Consider the following 20,390-nt stretch of genomic DNA (forward strand, 5'->3'; position numbering starts at 1 on the left):
TGTAAAGCTGGATTGGAGTTCAGGACTGCTTGAAATACCACCAACTGCCTATGGATAACTGAAGACATGAGGAGTCTAAATCTAGAAACCTGGAGCCCTAGATAATTATAGATCAAATGAATAGGAGAACTAGCGATTTGGAGACTTTTAGAAATAGATGTGTAAAGGCCTGGGGGCAGGGAGATCTAGAGGATTAAAGATTTAGATAATTTGTGGATTTTCTAGGGGGAAGAAAAAGATATATGTCTAAGAGCCATAGGGGAATATTACTTAAGAGACAATGAAGTTTTGCTGAATGATTTCTGACCATTTTCTATAGGACAAGTGCTAAAAGAAAAGCCAAGCTTATAAAAATGTAGATACCAATATCCTGATTTCATAGGAATCTTCCAAGCTTGGTGTAGAGGGCTTTCCAACCATGATCAGTCTGCAAGCACTCATTAAGCACTGACTATCTGCCAGGAACTATATTAAGTATGGGAGATACAAAAAAAGCACAAAAGACAATCCCTGCCCTTGAGAAGCTCACAATCTAACAACCAGGAAAATATCTCTGTGATTTTTCTTCTTCCTCTAGAATCTAAAGAATGACTATTCTAATTATTGTTCTGTAAGAAACGACCAGCAGGTTGATTTCAGAAAGTCCTGAAGAGACTTACATGAACTGATGTTAAATAAAATGAACAGAACCAGGAGATTGTTATATACAGCAACAAGACTACATAACGATCAATTCTGATGGACATGGCTCTCTTTAACATTGAGATGATTTAAACCAGTTCCACTTATGCAGTGACAAAGAGAGCCATCTAACCCAGAGAGAGAACCATGGGAACAGAGTATGGACCACAACATAGCATTCTCATTCTCTCTGTTGTTATTTGCTTTACTTTTGTTTTCTTTCTCAGTTTTCCTTTTTCTTCCTTCTTTATCTGATTTTTTTTTTTGTACAACAAGATAACTGTATAAATCTATATACACATATTGCAGATAACATATATTTTAACATATTTAATATGTATTGGACTAACTGCCAGCTAGGGGAAGGGAGTAGAGGGAAGGAGGGGAAAATTTAGAACAAAAGGTTATGCAAGGGTCAATATTGGAAAAATTACCTATGCATTTGTTTTGTAAATAAAAAGCTTTAATTAAAAAAAAAAGAATGACTATTCTTCAACAATATTGGGTGAATCTATGCCCATGTGAAATACTCGTTTTTGGGGAAGTGGAGGACAGGGAAAGAAAGACAGGAAGCAATTTTCCATCAATTTGAGAAAATTGCATGGAGATAGTGGGAGGCTTCTTTAACCAGTGTCTTTGTTGGGCGCAACTGATCGGAGATGATCAATGTCTCTGATGTCTCTGACCTCCAATATCTCCAAAGATACTGGTTGGGTTTCGATCCCACCCTGATGGAAACTAAAAGTGGTGAAATACTAACAATTGAAAAACAACTTCTTGGAGGGCTCTCAGGAATCATCTCACAATCCTCATCATGCCTAGGCCAGCAGATAGTCAATAGATAATTGAGCAAAACCTGCTAACCAAGCAGTTATTATTTGACAAATTGTTCTCTAGATGGATGGCATTAATTTATTTTCATGACATTTTTACTTTATTGCTGTAGGGGAACCAAACCCATACATTTGTACTCTGGTTTCCTTGGATAGTTGCCAAAGCCAGCAGAGAATAAAAAGGGGATCCTTCCCTTCTCCCACCAAAGGAGTACTCAATAGTCTTCTTGCTCTTCTCTTTAGTTCATCCTCACTCACTCTCCTTTAGCCATCATGAGCAGACAGGTTGTCTGGAGATCCCAAAGTGGAAGTTATAGCAGTGGCTCTGCTGTCTTGCCTGGCAGGAGCAGGAGAGTGGCTGGTAGTACCTCTGTTCTGAAATTTGGAAGCAGTTCTGGAGCCAGAGGGGTTGGTTCCAGCAGCCGGAGCCTTGTCAACCTCGGTGGACACAAGAGCATCCTTACCAGTGTAGCAGGTGGCAGCTCAGGCCAAGGAAGCCTGGGCTATGGAGGCTACACAGTGGGGGGATTTGGAAGTGGACGTTTAGGTGGTGGCAGTTTTGGAGTGGGAGGCTTTAATCTAGGTGGTTTGGGAGGAGTTGGTATAGGCGGTGGGTCCTTTGGCCCTAACATCTGCCCCGGTGGGATCCATGAAGTGGTTACCAACCAGAGCCTGTTGGAGCCTCTGGATGTGAAGATAGACCCTGAGGTCCAACAGGTGAAGACTGAAGAGAGGGAGCAGCTCAAGGTCCTCAATAACCAATTTGCTACCTTCATTGATAAGGTAAGTCCCAAGGTTTAACTTTCAGAGAGCCAGAAATAGCTATTTCAAAGATCTACAAAAAAGGAAAATTTCTAAATGTTCAAAGGTTATTTATCTAGTCTGTTTCACTATCTTTCAACAGGAAACTGTCTAAGGTTTTTCAGGTATGAGGATAGAGGTTTGCTTTATCCACAAAATTCTCCAAAATGAAGGGGCCATCACAATTTTCCAAGATAATTTGTCTTTGGGGGTGAAAGGTCTCAGCTTTGACAGAAAGACCTTCCCAATATTGAATCTTAATTCAGTTTCAGTTTCACCCTAAAACCTCCTTTTATTTCTCTCTAAGTGATGTCACCAGATATGAAGATTTTTCACAATAGAATCCTTTAGAGTTCCTGGTGGGCTTACTTGGAGATAAAAAAGCACCCCAGAATAATGGAATATCTTCTGATCCTCAAGGGGTTTCATGTAAATTTAGATCTGTAAGGTGCATCTACAAGCATATTGGTGGCATGTTGGTCTTAAAGCCAGGGAATTGTAATAAAAGGTAGTGATGACAGTAAAAAGTAAAGAAGAGCAATTGGGCAAGTTAGGCTATTGGAGGTGAGATGGTGAATTGACTTTAAATTCTATTAGCCAGGCTGACCAATGTCCCTGAGTCTAAAAATATCTGACTTCAGATGTAAAAAATGGAACTTTCTGTTTGATTGGGAAGTTTGTCTTTAAGTGGACCTAAAAGGCTTAAATCCAATTTATTCATATCCACATAGCATCTTGAGGTTTACAACATCTGTCTATGGTCACCTAATTAAGAACAAAGTATGAACCCAAATCTCTTGATTCTAAGTTCAAGGCTCTTTCACCTATACCAAGCTATCACAGAAGCCTTTACTTCTTTGGCCTTTTCCTGGTCTTTGTGTTTTCCTAATCTTAGTCAGTGAAATTTTAGATTGGGTAATATGGGCAATGATGATGTATAACTGTAATCCCTGCTATAGGGAGAGGCTGAGGCTGGTGGATGTTTTGAGCCCTGGTGTTCTGAGCTGTAGGGATTAAGTTGATTTTATGTCTTCACTAAATCCTATATAAATATGGCTGTAGGGGGAGGAAAAATGTAGTAGGGTGAAGATTGGTGCTTATCAGTAGTCAGATTGGGTTGTGAGTAGCTGTTATACTTTCAGCCTGGCTTAGATATTAGAATGGAAAGAAGAAAGGAAATAAAGAAGGGAAGGAAGAGGAAAGGAAAGAAAGAGGAAAGGAGGAAGAGAGGAAATAGAGAAGGAAAAAGCAGAAGAAAGAAAAAATAAAAAAGGAAGGAAAGGAGGAAAGGAAAGAAGGAAAGAAGGGAGGAAAGAAGAAAGGAAGGAAAAAAGAAAGAGGGAAGCAAGCAAGCAAAGAAGGAAGGAAGGAAGGAAGGAAGGAAGGAAGGAAAGAAGAAAGGTAGGAAGGAAAGAAGAAAGGTAGGAAGGAAAGAAGGAAGGTAGGAAGGAAAGAAGGAAGGTAGGAAGAAAGGAAAGAAAGAAGGAAGAAAGGAAAAAAGAAAGGAAGAAAGGAAGGAAGAAAGGAAGGAAGGAAAGAAGGAAGGACAGACAACTTGCCCTCAGAGTCTTTCCAGCTTGCTGGTATGGATGGACCAGAGCTTGTTCTCTTTTGGAGCAGAAAAATTGTATTATACTCTCAGCAGTGCAAGAGACCTTGGAGATCATAAAAGTCATAAAGTTTAAGTCATAGTCTTTCTTTTAATGCCCACAAGCAGTCTTCCCAGCTTCAGGAAACCTACGTTCCCTCTATCCTAAGATGATACATTAGAGGAGTAATTTAAAAAGGGTAAGGCTAGTTGGGAAATTCCCATGCTATTAGTGCTGGGGAACATTTTAGTTCTGTGGCTGTTATACTAAAAGGGCCTCTTGAATGGGGAGGGAGCGGTGAGTTGTGCAAGTCAGGAGGGCTCCTGTTGTGCATGACTTTTCAAGGAAAGTCATTTTTCAAGCACCAAAGGAATGTCATATAACAGCCTTAAAGAAAATGCTGCCTTAAAGAAGTTAAAGGATGAGAAAAAACAATAGAGGGATCATCTATTTCTGTTGCATGCCTATTGTGGGAAGAGCCTTGAACAATAGAGAGAAACCAAAAAAACAAAAAAGAGAGGGTTCCTGCACTCAAGGACTTTGAATCAGGGATATGAAACATGCATTTATCAAATGACTTAAGAACACTTATAAATTAACATGCAAATATATGTGAAAGGACATAGTATTAGCTAAATAATTAAGGGCAGAAGAGAATGGAGGAGGGTTCCTACATAGCTCTTTATAGGAGATGGCATATGCCATTGACAGCTGCCCCCAAATTGCAGTATTCTTTGAGAAATGCCTTTTTCTTTCTGCATCTTAGTTTCCCTATTTGTTTAACAAGGAGGGATAGATTTGGTGGTATCCAGACAGCCTAGGATGTTGCGATTCTGAGAAGGGTCCTTTGTAGGTTCCAGTGTCCTCTGCTCTGAGGCAGTATCTGCTGGCTACAGAATGGAGGGTTTTCTGATTTCAGGTGCGGTTCCTGGAGCAGCAGAACCAGGTATTGAAGACCAAATGGGACCTGCTCCAGCAGCTGAATATCAGCACCCGCACAACCAACCTGGACTCCTTCTTTGAAGCCTACCTCAGCAACCTGCGGAACCAGGTGGACAATCTCAAGTCCCAGAGAAGCCAGCAGGATGTGGAGCTGAAGGCCACGCAGGACTCAGTGGAAGACTTCAAGAAGAAGTAAGTGGAACCCCTGGGGGAAGCTTCACCATCTGTGGGAGGGAGACTTAAAAACACCCTCTTCTCCCCCAAATTCTCCCACATGCTTGGGCTCTACAAGGGAGCGCATGGTTGGTTTCTATGGATTGCTGCCCATCAAACAGCTAGTCCTATTGCTCTGATACAGGAAAGAAAAAACATTTTCCTATAGTGACTATAATAAAAGTTTTCCTGTATTACTAGGGCAGCCAGGCTGGTACAGTGGAAAGTACCTTGTTTTTGATGTCAGAGTTCCTGGGTTCAAATCTTGCCTCTCTGGACACTTACTACCATGCGAAGTTGGGCAAGTCACTAAGTCATTCTGAGGCTTGGCTTCTTTGTCTATAAAGGGAGAGAGTTGGACTAGGTAGCTTAGGAAATGTTTTAAGGCTCAAGATTAAGCATTTATATGTCTTGGATCCTTTTGGCTATCTGGAGAAGCCTATGTTTCCTTTCAGAATAATATTTTCAAATGTACAGAATTTCAAAGAAAATGAATTCTATTGAAATATAATTATCTATATCCTCTGTCTGTCTATTTGTCTCTCTGCCTACCTATCTATTCTATCTATCTATCCATCTATCCATCTATCTATCCATCTATCTATCCATCCATCCATCTATCTACCTATCTATCCATCCATCCATTTATCTATCTATCCATCCATCTATCTACCTATCTATCTATCTATCTACAGCTACCAAATTCTCAGACCCCAGATCTGTTGCGGAGACTAAGATCATCTAAACATGGAGGAATTTAGTAATTGGGACATTCCTAGTAACAATAATCCTATAGAACTGATCATCAGGTCTCATGGCAGTCACTTATCATTTTCTCAATTTTACCAGGTATGAAACAGAAATCAACGCTCGTACAAATGCTGAGAATGATTTTGTGGTGCTTAAAAAGGTAAATATAGCTGAATTTTCCACTAATAGAAAAGGAAACAAGCTCCATTTCCATGATCTTGAGAAATTATAGTTTCCTTATTTACTGGACCTTAATTTTCCATTTGTGAATAATTCTACTTTTTAGTCTAGTTCTCAGACCTGTGTGATACAGAGCTCAGTGAAGTCTATAATAATCATACTAATGATAAGGCAAATGTAATTAGTTCTAGGGTTTCTGCATTGAAATTTATTGTCATTAAATCCTGCAAATGCAACTTTCTGTTGGTATAAGATTGTTGGGAGAACAGCATTGCATACTGTTGGCTATGATTACTCTTTATCTTCTTTGCTTAAATTCTTGACAACTGGTGACTTTTGCTTCATTACAGTACATCCTGCTAGTATAGGGAGGGAAGATCTTTTAAACCAGAACATAGTTTATGCACAATTTTTTTTTTTAGTAAGAGGGCAGCTAGGTGATAAATGGATAGTGTTGGGCATAGAAGTCAGAAACACTGATCTTCCTGTGTTCAAATATAGTCTCAGCCATGTAGTAGCTATGTGACCCTGGGCAGTCACTTAAACCTGTTTGCCTGAGTTTCCTCATCTCTAAAATGATGTGGAGAAAGAAATGGCAAATCACTCCAGTATCTTTGCAAAAAAACACAAAAACAAAACTCCAAATGTGGTCATGAAGAGTCTAAAATGACTGAATTAAACAATGGTTTAGTGCTTTTGTTTCTTATTAATTATTTCTTCCTATCCAGAAAGAGACTAAGTATTTAGTTTGAGGCTGACAATAAGCTAAGGCAGAAAACAGTTCAGCAGCAGTTGGGGAAAAGGAAGAAGTTAAATAATGGAGTGAGATGAGGAACCTGGCTACTTCTTACAGAATCAGTGTCAGAGCTGGAAGGGATTTCTGAGGTCATCTAGTTTCTCTTTCATTTTACTTATGGAGTACGGGATTTGAAGTTAGGCCTTTTAAATCCTAAATTGTATCCTGTTTTTTATTTTGTTTTTTTCCCCAGACTTGTACTCAAAACATATTCCAGAGACATTCAGGCATCCAAGAGTCCTTCCTTCATTTTGATATACTTTTTTCCTCTGCTTTATTTTAGGATGTGGATGCTGCCTACACAATTAAAGTTGACCTCAGCACTAAAGTGGACACCCTACAGCAAGAAATTGAATTCTTCACAGTTCTGTATGAGACAGTAAGTTTAGGGGTTACCTCCTTCAATTTAACCATCACAAGAGGCCTGTGGGCCCTTAGAAAAAAGCTCTCAGGAAAGAAACACTTCTGTGTTCACTAAATTTGTGAGTGGAGAGAGGGGAGAGATAGTTCTGTCAACTCAGGAGAAAGAAATGTTAAAGGTGATCTCAGTAGCTACCTAAAATGAATTCAAACTCTCTTATAGGAATTGGCCCAAATGCATAAAACGGTCAGTGACACCAATGTGGTCCTTTCTATGGATAACAATCGTACCCTGAACCTGGACAGCATACTTGAAGAGATCCAAGCTCAATATGAAGATATTGCTCAGAAGAGTAAGACGGAAGCTGATACCTTGTACCAGGTTAAGGTGAGAAAGGGAAGCAGGTACACATCCAAAGCACAATATGGTTTGTAGAGGAAGGAGTATTTGTTTTATCCCTTTCTGGGAAAGAGTGATTGGAAACTTTGTCTAGTAGATCCCAGCATCCTTAACTTTGCTCAAACAGCTTTGGGGAGGTTGTTTCATTTGGAAGGCTAGATCCTCAAGAGCGCACAAGGGTATCTTTATCAACCTTAAATCAAATGTAACAAACTGATTCTCCATTCTCTATTGATTGAATTATCTCTTTTGGTCAGTGATTCTGACTTGGCCAGCTTCAGTTTGTGTTTTAGGGTGGATAGTCTTGGGCACTCTATTGTAGAAGTGAAAAAAGAGGTAAACTGGCTATCTGAGAAAGCCACAAATCATCTGGACAATCTCCTTCCACTTGTTTTTGACTCTGGTCTTTCCCTTTAAATCTAGTACCAAGAGCTTCAGATCACTGCAGGAAAACATGGTGAAGATGTTAAGGTATTGAAGACTGAGATCAGCGAGTTGAACCGAACTATTCAGAGACTGCGTGCAGAAATCGACCGGGTCAAGAAACAGGTAGGGGCTATGGTTTGAATTTTTGTCATCAAAATCTCTCATGCCTATCATTTTTAGGTCAGTGGATGAACACCTTCTGAATCTATGTGCAAAGCTTTGTATCAATGCTGAGCATGAAGGGTGAGAAAAGGACTGGGGGAAGTTCTAAAAGAACTCCAGAATAAAGAGGTGCCTTAATCTTTGCCCTTGGGAAATTTGTGATATGAGCCCAGTAAAGAAGATGTGAATGAGTCATGAGAATTAATCACAATGAAAAGATTGTGTGGTGTGAGGGGGAAAAAAACATAGTAGAAGTGAGAGACTAATAGAATAATAGAAAAAAGAGGAAAGGAAGGAAAGAAAAAAAAAGAAGGAAAAAAGGATTTTTTTGGGGGGGGGGAATGGGGAGAAATAGGAAAGAAGAAATCAAGTGTTTATTAAGTACCTATTATGTGCCAGACGCTATTCTAAGGGCTTTACAAATGTTTTCTCATTTGCTCCTCCCAACAACCCTATTATTATCCCCCTTTTGCAGTTGAGGAAACCGAGGCAGCAGCAGTTTAGTGATCTTAAAAATCACCTGACCTAAGTTTTAAATTTTCCAGATGAGAGGCTGAGGTCCAGAAAAAACTCAATGGCATGTCTTTGGTTATATATCTAATCAATGTGAGAAACAAGACTAGAAATCAAGTCTCTTCTAGATGCTTTGATATCTATAAACTAGATGAACAAGTCATTTAACCTCTCTTTGCCGCAGCTTCTTCATCTGCACAATGGGAAAAAAGAATCTTGAACAACCCACATCACAGGGCAGTGAGGAAAGTGCCATATGAACCTTAGGGCTTTGTTTAAATGTCATTGGGTATTACTGTTAATGAATATGGCTGCTAATTTTAACAGCTATTAAAATTAGTGTTGACATGCCTGAACTCCTGCTTGATTCACATTTATTGTTTATATTCCATTGACTAGGTGAATGATCCCTACTGGAAGATCATATAAAGGGGAAACAATAAAGGGTAGTAGATAAAAATCTAGATATAGAGAGAATAATAACAATAATAATATCAATTAATATTTATATAGTACTTTAAGGTTTACATAATGGTTTTTCTCATTTGATCTTTACTATAACCCTTATTCTACAAATGAGGGAACTGAAGCTGAGGAAGATTAAATAGGTTGCTTAAGGTGACATAGAGGACATCAGAAGTAGCAGATGAATTCAGGTCTTCCTGATTAAAAATCCAGATTAAAAATCTATCATCTATCGTGTTCCCTTTTGCTGTTGTTTAGTCATTTTACTTGTGTCTGATTCTTCATGATCCCATTTCTTTGCAAAGATACTGGGGTTGCTTGCCATTTCTTTCTCCAAGTCATTTTATAAATTAGGAAACTAAGGCAAACTGGATTAAGTGACTTGTCCAGGATTACACAATTAGTATGTGTCTGAGATTGGATTTGAACTCATGAAGATGAGTCTTCCTGATTCCAAATCTTGTACTCTATCCACTGTGCCACCTAATCCATATCCTCTAGCTATCTTAAAAGATCTATGTCCAAATCTCAGCTCTGCTATTAAATACCTTTTGGGCACTGGGTCAGCCACTTAATGTGATGGACCTCATTTTCCTTATCTATCAAAGAAGAAGGTAGGAATAGATAGACAAGACCCTTACAAGCTCTCAATGCTATGATCCTATTTCTTGGTACCAACATGGAATAGAGTTCATTGACTCACTTCATTTTATCCTCTACAGAATTCCTCAGTGGAGCAGGCCATCCTGGAGGCTGAGCAGAAGGGTGAGAAAACTGTCAAAGATGCCCAGGACAAGCTGGTCCAACTAGAAGATGCCCTGCAGCAGGCCAAAGAAGAGTTCACTAGGCTTCTTCGGGACTACCAGGAACTGCTGAATGTCAAGTTGTCCTTGGATGTGGAGATTGCTACCTACAGAAAGTTGCTGGAAGGAGAAGAGAGCAGGTGAGCTCAGCAAGAAATGCATCATACAGACTGCTCTTACCTTGGGCAGAATGGGATCATGGGACTCTAGAATTCAGAGCTAAAAAGCAACTCAGAAGTCATCTAGTTCAGTCATAACCTGGTTAGTATCTTATCCTGTAAATATGGCCCCTTGGTAGAAACAACTTGAAAGTCAATGGAACAAGTAGCTTAAAATAATGCATTCAAATCAACTTTGTAATTCATTATGTGAAAATGATTTAAGAAGTAATTAACACAAATTCAATTGAGCAGGAGAGAGAGTAACTATCATGGCTAATAAGTGCATATAATTAGCAATCTGGATAGCTTCCTGTTTTAACTGGTTATATCACTCATTAAGTGCTTAGCTCCCCATCAATAAAGAAGTAAATCTATGCTATTCAATGAGTTCATGTGTTAACATTTTTGCCTTCCAAATGATGCCCTGAGGCTAGTCACTAGTAGGTGATCTAATTACTTCAGGAAAGACAAATTAGTACTGGAGGACAGGATGATTGTGGGGGATGAGCAGAAAGTATCTGGGAAGCAGCAACAGAGAAGTTATGGTTGAGGATGCTGTCTTTGTAACTCATCACTCTAGCTTGGAATCATATTGAAATTAATAAAGCAGGTATTACCCAAAGCTGAATTCTTTTTCAAGCCTCACTTAGAAGAACTGATTGTACTCTTTCTCTTCTCACAGGCTCTCTGGAGATGTGTCCAGTTCTGTGAGCTACTGTAAGTAATCTGTTTTGGGGGTAGGGAAGGGATTTTGTTGAGCTCCTTACCCTCTTCTCTGTGTGGGATGTGAGCTCCCTGTATCTTTGAATGCAAAGAAAGATATGGTACTGAGGAAGATCAAGGGGGAGGAGGGCACATGGGGCACAGGCAAGATGGGAGGTGATGGTGAAATATGAGAGATGAAGTATGAGAGATGTTTTAAAATAAATGGCTGGGATTTAGTCATGAGCCCTGGTTAGGAGAGAGAGAGAGAGGGAGGGAAGGAGAGACATACATACCTACAGAAGACAGACAGACACATACACAGATTCAGAGACACACAGAGAGACAGATAGAGAGAAAGAGATGCACACACACAAGAGGGGAAGGGAAGCAAGACTAATTTACTTTTGAGAAAGATGCTTCTTGATCTTGAATGTTGGATAGATGGTTGATATATGGGATTCTCCAGGGTCTTCAACTTCTTCTCTGTCTCCTTATAGCTGTGGTTACAAGCAGTGTCTCATCCACTGGTGCAGCATCAACGAGTCTTGGTCAAGGGAGCAAGAGCTCTGGAGAAGGAAGCAACAGATACAGCTCAGGAGTTGAAAATAGCTCTGGAACCATATCTGGCTCTACACGTGCTACTTCTGGATCTTCAGGGGTCAGCTCTGGATCTGGAACCCAAGAATCTAGTTCTAGGAAGAACCAGGGTTACAGCTCAGGGCAGGGAAGTCAGGAGGGCTCCTATTCCCGAGTGAAGTTCTAAACTCCTGGCTTAGATTTTTGGTCTCCTCAAGGTTGCTTACATGTGATTTCCCTTTTTCTGACCTTTGATCCTTCCTCATCTTATGTGAGATGGAAGTCTCTTGAATCAAAAGCAGCTCTCCTTTGTCTATTCAGCCTTCTCAATGAAATTGGGAAGGCAGGAGGAGGATCCATGTTTAGTGTTTTTTTGTTCATCTTTTATCTCCCTTCCTACTTGGACCCTCCTATTATTTTCCTTTTCCTTTCTTTCCTCCCCTCCCCCCTTCCCTATCAGACTTGCAAGAAGTCTGTTCTCACCTTCTTTTCTACCATCCCTGGTTCTAAATAAGGGTCACAATTATGAGTCGGGTCAGTCCTTAAGTATCTGCCCCAGTGGAGGGGATATAATCCATAGTAATGGATTCTCCCCCAAAATTATGTGTATTGAGGTGTGCATTGTATGATATTGTTATTATTATTTTTGAGAGTAGTATTTTTTACTGCTCAGGCAGATTTTCCATCTCTGAAAACATCTCAAACAATGGAGAACAGATAAAAAATCTAGGACTACATTAAAGAGCATGGTGATTTCTATCCAGAATTCAAGATTTTTCTACAAAAAGCATAAATTATTGAGACTACCTGACCACCCACATTTGCCATTCCCAGAGACCCAGGAGAGTATGTTTTTCCTTGATTATTTTATTATTATTATTATTTTTTGGACATAGTAGTATTCTTGGAAGATATAATTAGAACCCCATGAAAAGGATCCAAGGTATAATCGCCACCAAATGAAGTGTCCAGCACAACAGTAGGCCCCTGATAGCTATCTAATCTTGTTTGAGGATAAATATTCCTTCTGAGTAAATGGGTTAGGTTAAGTGTAAGAATTAAGCTGAGGCTGATACTATTTGTGGATAATATCTTGTTGTCTATGCTTTTATGCCTTTTTTTTTAAAGCCTTGGATGCTCCCCTCTCCCGTTTCCCTATCTTATTAATAAACTTCATTAAAACAATGCACATGTTGTGTCTAAATATTGGTCATGGGTATCAGAAAAAAGGACTACAGTCTTCCCTAATCATATGCCCCACTCTATCCCCTCTTCTGACCAAGATGGGAAGAGTTATCTCTTCCTTATTCATTAACAAAGGACATTATGGTAATTAGAGGAAAAAACTCATTTATAGAATGCATGCTGATTTCAAGATACCTTCCTCGCAACAACTCTGTGAAGTAGATGGAGCATGAAGCATTTCCCCCATTTTAGAGTAGAAAACTTGAGTCTTAAATAGGTCATGTGACTTGCCCAAAGTTACATATCTAACAAATCTCACAACCAGGTTTCCCAACTCCAAGTACATACCTCCTAGGCGATGTCAATCATTTCTGGTTAGCTTTGCTGGTGGAAATCCTGAGAATTTTTTTAAAACCTATTCCTTCTTCCCAGAATCCTCTTTGTCTTTGTACTTTGGGTTTTCTTTTTGTTTGTTTGTTTTTGGTATAGATACCATGAATATGGATTTATCTCATGTCCTGAAAATTTTCAAGATACAGTAGACTTTACTTTAGTAAAGTAGACTGGGAAGTATCAGAAGATAATAAAATTTTAGGGCTAAAAGGGACCTCAGAAAATCACTTGGTACAAAGCCTCTATTTTAAAGAGAAAGAAATAGAGGGAACAAGTGACCTGCTTGAGGACACACTGAGAGAAGCCCTCAAATTCAGCCTTCTTGAGTCACTCCATTTCATGTTGTCATACCACACTGGGCTACTTTCTAATATCCCACTCTTATAATAACTTTTAATTAACTATATTTAAAGATTATATAACTTTATGACCCATGGGGTTGTCATTTTTATGATTGATTTGTTGCTGAATTGTTGCTAGAAATATAGTTTTCAATTATTGTCCAATTCAATTGCGTATTCCAGGAACATTGTGTACATATATATGCAAACTATAAACATTATATAGTATTTCTTGAGGGCAAGCACTTTAATTTGCATCTTTAAAATCTCTAGTAAACTTTGTGATCTCTAGTAATCTTTAATTTTTATCTTTGTATCTCTAGTAAATTAGGATATCTATGATGATACTATGTTGTTATTTTTGAGTCCTTTTAAGTCTTGATTCTTCTTTTGGGTGTTTCCTTGGTGGAGATGCTGGAGTGGTTTGCTATTTCTCTAGATCATTTTACAAATGAGGAAATAGAGGCAAGCAGGGTGAGGCAAGTCACACAGCTAGTAAGTGCTTGAGGCTAATTTTAAATAAAGCTTTTTTATTTTCAAAACACATGCATTGTTAGTCTTCAACATTTACCCTTGCAAAACCTGATTCATCCCTTTTCCCCATTCCCTCCCCTAGACAGCAAGGAATCCATGTAAGCATGTGTAATTCTTCTGTACATGTTTCCATAATTATCACATTGCACAAGAAAAATAAGATCAAAAAGGAAAAAAAAATTAAGAAAACAAAATGCAAGCAAACAACAACAGCAACAACAAAAAGGAAAATATTACATTGTGATCCACACAATCCTCTCTCTGGGTGCAGATGGCTCTCTCCATCACTAGACCATTGGAACTAGCCTGAATCACCTTGCTGCTGAAAAGAACCACATCCAACTGAATTGATCATTGTATAATCTTGTTGTTGCTGTGTACAATGTATTCTTGTTTCTACTCATTTTACTTAGCATCAATTTATGTAATTTGGAGGCAAATTTGAACTCAGGAAGATTTTATCCACTGCAATACTTAGTTATCTAATTGTGATACTATACTATCATATTATAGTATCTGTAATTCTAAAGTAATACTAGTAAGTATCTTTAGCTTATTAGAAATACAAAGATAAAAATCAAAAGGAACAGTGGTTGGCACTGTGTAATGGAGGTGTACTACATATGAAGAGCACCTCTAATGGTATTTCCTTATGTAGAGTGACTGGAATGTCTGTTTTCAGAATTCATGATGATGTGAAATGGGAATATTCAGAGAGACTGTGGAACACAAATGAACATTCTGTAATTGGTTCTTTTTTTAAATTTTAAAATTAAAAAATTTTTTATTGTAACTTTTTATTGACAGAACATATGCATGGGTAAATTTTTCAACACTGACCTTGCAGAAACTTCTCTTCCAACTTTTCCCCTCCTTCCCTCTACTCCCTCCCCTAGGCAGATAGTCCCAGACATGTTAAATATGTTAAAGTATATGTTAAATACAATATATGTATTACACAAGAAAAATTGGATTTAGAAAGAAGGTAAAAATAACCTGGGAAGAAAAACAAAAATGCAAGCAAACAATAACAGAAAGAGTATAAATGCTATGTTGTGGTCTACATTAATTTCCCAGTGTCCTTTTACTGGGTGTAGCTGGTTCTATTCATTATTGATCAATTGGAACTGATTTGGATCCTCTCATTGTTGAGGATAGCTACTTTCATCAGAATTGATCCTCATATAGTATTATTGTTGAAGTGTACAATGATCTCCTGGTTCTGCTCATTTCACTTAGCATTGGTTCATGTAAGTCTCTCCAAGTCTCTCTGTATTCTTCCTGTTGGTCATTTCTTACAGAATAATATTCCATAACATTCATATACCACAATTTACAACTCAGCCATTCTCCAATTGATGGGCATCCCTTCAATTTTCAGTTTCTAGACATTACAAAAAGGGCTGCCACAAACATTTTTGCACATGTGGATCCCTTTCCCTTCTTTAATATTTCTTTGGGGTATAAACCCTGTAGAAACACTGCTGGATCAAAGGGTATGCACAGTTGATAACTTTTTGAGCATAGTTCCAAACTGCTCTCCAGAATGGTTGGATTCATTCACAACTCTACCGACAATGCATCAGTGCCCCAGTTTCCCCATATCCCCTCCAACATTCGTCATTATCTTTTCCTGTCATCTTAGGCAATCTGCCAGGTGTGCAGTGGTATCTCAGAGTTGTCTTAATTTGCATTCCTCTGATCAATAATGATTTGGAACACCTTTTTATATGAGTAGAAATAGTTTCAATTTCATCATTCAAAAATTGTGCACTTTCCTCCCTTCCTGATCTCAACCCTAAACTCCTTTAGGAGGTTATAATAGAGCTATTTCCTCTCCTATCACTTTCTTGTCAATGCTCTACAGGCTGGTTTTTCATTCAACCGAATCTGCTCTCTACAAAGTTACTAATGAACTCTTAATTGCAAAGTCAAAGAACTTTTTCTTAATCCTTATTGTTCTCATTTTCTCTGTAGTCTTCAATAAGGCTACAGAAGGCCAGAAGAAGTGATACAAGGACTCTCTTAAGATCTCTCTGAAGAACTCTGAAATTGATTGCATGTCATAGGAGACACTGGCAAAGGACCTTTCAGTATGGCATGCCTGCATCAAAGAAAGCACTGTGCTGTATGAGCAAAGGAGAATTTTAGTAGCTCAAAAGAAGCATGAAATGTGCAAATTTAGAAATATATTCATGTGGACTATCTGTATCTAATCAGCAATAGAGTCTTCCAAGCTCACGTTGGTCTGATCAGCCACAGTCAGACACACCATACCTTGACCAACAAAGTGATGTCATTTTGGTCCTCTTCAAGATTGAAAGAAAAGAACCAAATCAAGTCTTTGACACAATTCAGCATCTTATTCTTTTTGATGCCCTTTCCTTTCTTGTATAAAAATGGTTTTCCTTCTCCCTGTCTATCTGACTGAATCTTCATCTACGTTATGACCACTTTCTATGGGTATCCTACATAGCTCTGTTCTGGTCCCTCCTTTCTTCTCCATTCTATTTTATTTGATAATTTTATGAGTTCCCAAGGATTTTATTATGATCTCTATGTTAGTGATTCTAAAAATCGACATATCCAGCACTAACCTCTCTGCTGACCTTCAATATCATACCACCCATTTCTTATTAGACACTCCAAGCTGCTTAATCTTAAGATAGACATCTTAAACTTAAAGTGAACTGAAAAGTGAGTTCAGTCTTTCCCTCCAAAACCTTCACCCATCCCAACTTCCCTATGTGTTTTCACTCTCCTTTCAGTTCCCTAAGCTTACTACCCAGTTATCATCCTTGACTCCCTAGTCTCATTCTTCATGTTCAATCTATTGTCAAGGCGTGTTGATTTTATTTTTGTAATATCTCTCAGATATCTTTCCTTCTGTTTTCTGGCATTGCCACTACCTTAGAGTAGACTCTTATTTCCTCATATCCTAGGCTATTTCAATAGCCAGCTAATTACTCCCCCAACCACAATCCTTTCCTTAATTTAGTCCATTCTTCACTCAGCAGTCAGAGATATTACTAAAATGCAGGTCTGGCCATGTTACACCCCTGCTAAATAAACTCTGTCTCCATCATCTTCAGGATCAAATATAAAGTTTTTGATTTGGTGTTGAAAACCCTGCCTCTTTTTAGCCTTCTACTTTTCTTAGACCTCACACCCCACTAAGTATTCTATGATCTGGTAACTTTATATTCTTTTTGTTCCTGGAACAAGACATGCCATTTCTTGACTTCAGATGTTTTTAATGACTTTATATATAGAATCTCCTCCTCCTTATCTCTGCATTTTGGCTAATTTGGAATTCTTCAAGACCTAGCTAAAAGTTCACCTTCTACAAAAAGCCTTTTGCAATCACTTTTAATTCTAGTACTTTTGCTCTATGTATTATTTCTAATTTATCTTGAAGTAGTTTGTTTGTGTATTGTCTTTTAGATTGGGAGCTTCTCAACTATGTAGGGCACCTCAAGGGCAGTCTTTTACTTTTCTTTATATCTACATAGCATAATGCTTGACATGTTGTTCTAGGTCTCTTTTTTCAAACATGTTTGACTTTTTGTGACTCTTTTTTTTTTTAAGAGCTTTTTCTTGGCAAAGATACTGGAGCAGTTTGCTATTTCCTTTTTACAGATAGGGATACTGAGGGAGACAGGGTTAAATGATTTTTTCCCAGGATCACACAGCTAGAGTCTGAAGTTGGATTTGAGCTCAGTTATTCCTGGTTTCAAATTCAGCATTCTATCATGTCACCTAGCTGCTTGACACATAGTAGGTATAAATAAATGCTTATTGATTGACTGAACTATAAATTCCCTGTTTCTTTGTCCTTTTGTTGCCCACATCTTTCCAACCTCACCCTGAATCACATCTATCATCCACTTGATCTGCTACTGATTCCAGCTAGAGAAAGTTTCCAAATTGTGCTGCATGGTTAAACCACAAATTTATATTGTGTAATCTTACCTGGACTCTCATTGCAGCAAGTCCATCACTCCTTTACCTATTTGATTTTCTCTCCTTATACAATTCTTATTTTAACACTTCCTTCTCTCCTTAAAACATCTGACCATATTTCTTTCTCCTCAAACTGAGGCTGTTGTGTTATACTTTACTGAAAAAAATTAAAGGTAGCTAATGAAAATTCCTCTTCTTTCCTGCTCCTCTCCTAACAACTCTTCCTCCTCAATTCTAAATCTTTTAACACACCCTTCTCTTCTTTACTTTCCTCACCAAAGCCAATACTGTGTGTATCCTTGATTCTAATTCCTCCATTCTCTCAATTAGGCTGCCCCCACTATCATCCCATCTTGCTCTTTAATTCTTAATCTATCTTCATCCTACTGGTTCATTCTCTATTGTCTACAGATATGCCTAAATCTTCTATAGCAAAATAACCTTCATTAGATAGCACCAACACTATTATCAATTATTCTAAAGAAACCATCCACTCTTCTCCCATTTCCTTAGCTCTTGAAATCTGGCTTCTGATCTCAAAATTCAATTGAAATTACTCTCTCCAAAATTACCTAATTGCCAAATCTAATGATCTTTTTTTTCAATTTTCATCTTCCTTGACCCCATTTAAATTTCAATGTTAAAGTTTTATTACTTTCAAAACTCATAGAATAACAGAGTAGTCTAACAACTATCATCTAATAGAGTATTCAAGTAGATCTATTTTAATTAAAAGATACTAATGATGAGTATTGGATATATTTTTTCTCTTATAAAAGCTTCTAAAAGATAAGAAAAGTATTGGTTTAAACAGTGTGGAGATTCTTTGTACATGCTTGTTAATACTATTTACATTTTTAAATTTAGTTAAAAATTTTTTTTAGTTTTAAACTTATAAATGAAGTGAGAAGAGGAAAAAAGAGAAATTTCTGTGTACATATTAGGATATATGAGAGGATTCAATATGATACAACAAAGCTGCATTTCATGAAAACATATGAAATAGTTTTTCTATACAACTATTTATATTTATTTAAACTACAATAGATTTATATATTATCTATACAACTACTAAGCTTTTCTTTTTTCTTTCTAGGTTGTCTTTTGTTCTCTTCTCTGTATTTTTAAATTCTATTTTCATTTCTTCCTTCACTTTCCACCCCAGAGAAGGCTATAATTAAATAAGAATACACACACACATAGCTATCTATAAACATTCACATATATATACATATGCATACACACATATACATATATGTAAGACTATATTATGCATATTTCTATTTATCACTTCTTTTTCTATAGATGGATAATATCTTCCTTCATAGATTCAAGTCTTTCCATGTTTTTTTAAATCTACCAGCTCATCATTTCTTATATAACAGCAATATTCCATCATAATCATCTTCTATCTGAGAGATTATCTATGAAAGTTTTCCTTCCAATTTTCTGCTTTCCTTCTAATTAACTTTGAGAAAGCTACAATTAAATGTGAATGTGTGTGTGTGTGTGTGTATATATATATAAAACATGTGTGTATATATACAGATATGTGTGTATACACACACATATACACATATACATATATGTAAGAACATACTATCTTTACCTTTCCCCCCTTGGTTTCTTTGAAATTCTTGACCTTTTGTTCTTTCAAATGAATTTTAAATTATTTTTCTAATTCAATAAAATAATATTTTAATAATTTAATTGAGATAGCATTGACTAAATAGATTAGTTAGGAAAAATTGTCATTTTCATTTTATAATCCATGAACAATAAATAATAAATATTTTTCAATTATAAAAATATGACTTTATTTGTATAAAGAGTGCTTTATATTTGAGTTCATGTAGTTTCTGTTCCTGTTTCAAAAGGTTTACTCACAGATATTTTATATGCTCAATTTTAGATGTAATGGTTCTTATCACCTTTCTTCAAAGATACTATGTCCATTCAGTGTGTGGAGACACTGAATTCTCTCCTAATTCTCCTTAGAAAATGTTCCTTCTCGCTGATTCATCATCTATATCATCCCCATTAATTGTGAGTATGTCCCAAGGCGATGTCCTGGGTCCTTTTCTCTTTTCTTTCTATATTTTTCATTTTGATGAGCATATCAGCTCCTAAGATTTCAATATTCCTCTCTATTCAGATGAATCCCAGAACTATATAGTGTCTCTCTTGAGGTCCAATCCCACATTATTTACCACTTATTAGAAATTTCAAACCCTTGATACATATCAAACTTAACGTGTCTGAAATGGACTAATTTTCCTCCAAGAACCACTTCTCTGTCAAACATCCCTATTATTTCAAGGATTCCACTATCCTATTTATTCATTTTTGCAAGCTGGATGCCATCTGTGAATCTTAAATTGTTCAATCAACATATACAATTGATTGCCAAATCTTGTCATTTCTATCTCCATAATTATCACTATCAGTGATGGGGTACTCACCACCTACTGAAGCAGCTTATTTCACTTTTTGCATACCACTATTAAGAAGTTTTACCTCATTTAAAGAAGAAAGCTTTCTATTTATACCTTTTACTCACTGCTGTTAGTCCTGTTTTTAGGAGCCAAAAAGGACAAGTGAGAACTCTCACATGAGAG

General features: G+C 37.3%; 1 protein-coding gene across 1 annotated transcript; it reads left to right on the forward strand.

Annotated features, from left to right (window-relative positions):
• The first annotated feature begins 1,787 nt into the window (after positions 1-1,787).
• Positions 1,788-11,543, forward strand: LOC127538710 (keratin, type II cytoskeletal 1-like). Its single transcript, XM_051962461.1, has 9 exons — positions 1,788-2,297; positions 4,824-5,038; positions 5,909-5,969; positions 7,069-7,164; positions 7,369-7,533; positions 7,969-8,094; positions 9,834-10,054; positions 10,758-10,792; positions 11,278-11,543. The coding sequence occupies exons 1-9, from the start codon at positions 1,788-1,790 to the stop codon at positions 11,541-11,543; spliced, it is 1,695 nt and encodes a 564-aa protein (XP_051818421.1).
• The last annotated feature ends 8,847 nt before the right edge of the window (positions 11,544-20,390 follow it).

This window comes from Antechinus flavipes, chromosome 5 (assembly GCF_016432865.1).
Source record: "Antechinus flavipes isolate AdamAnt ecotype Samford, QLD, Australia chromosome 5, AdamAnt_v2, whole genome shotgun sequence".
Lineage (NCBI taxonomy): Eukaryota > Metazoa > Chordata > Mammalia > Dasyuromorphia > Dasyuridae > Antechinus > Antechinus flavipes.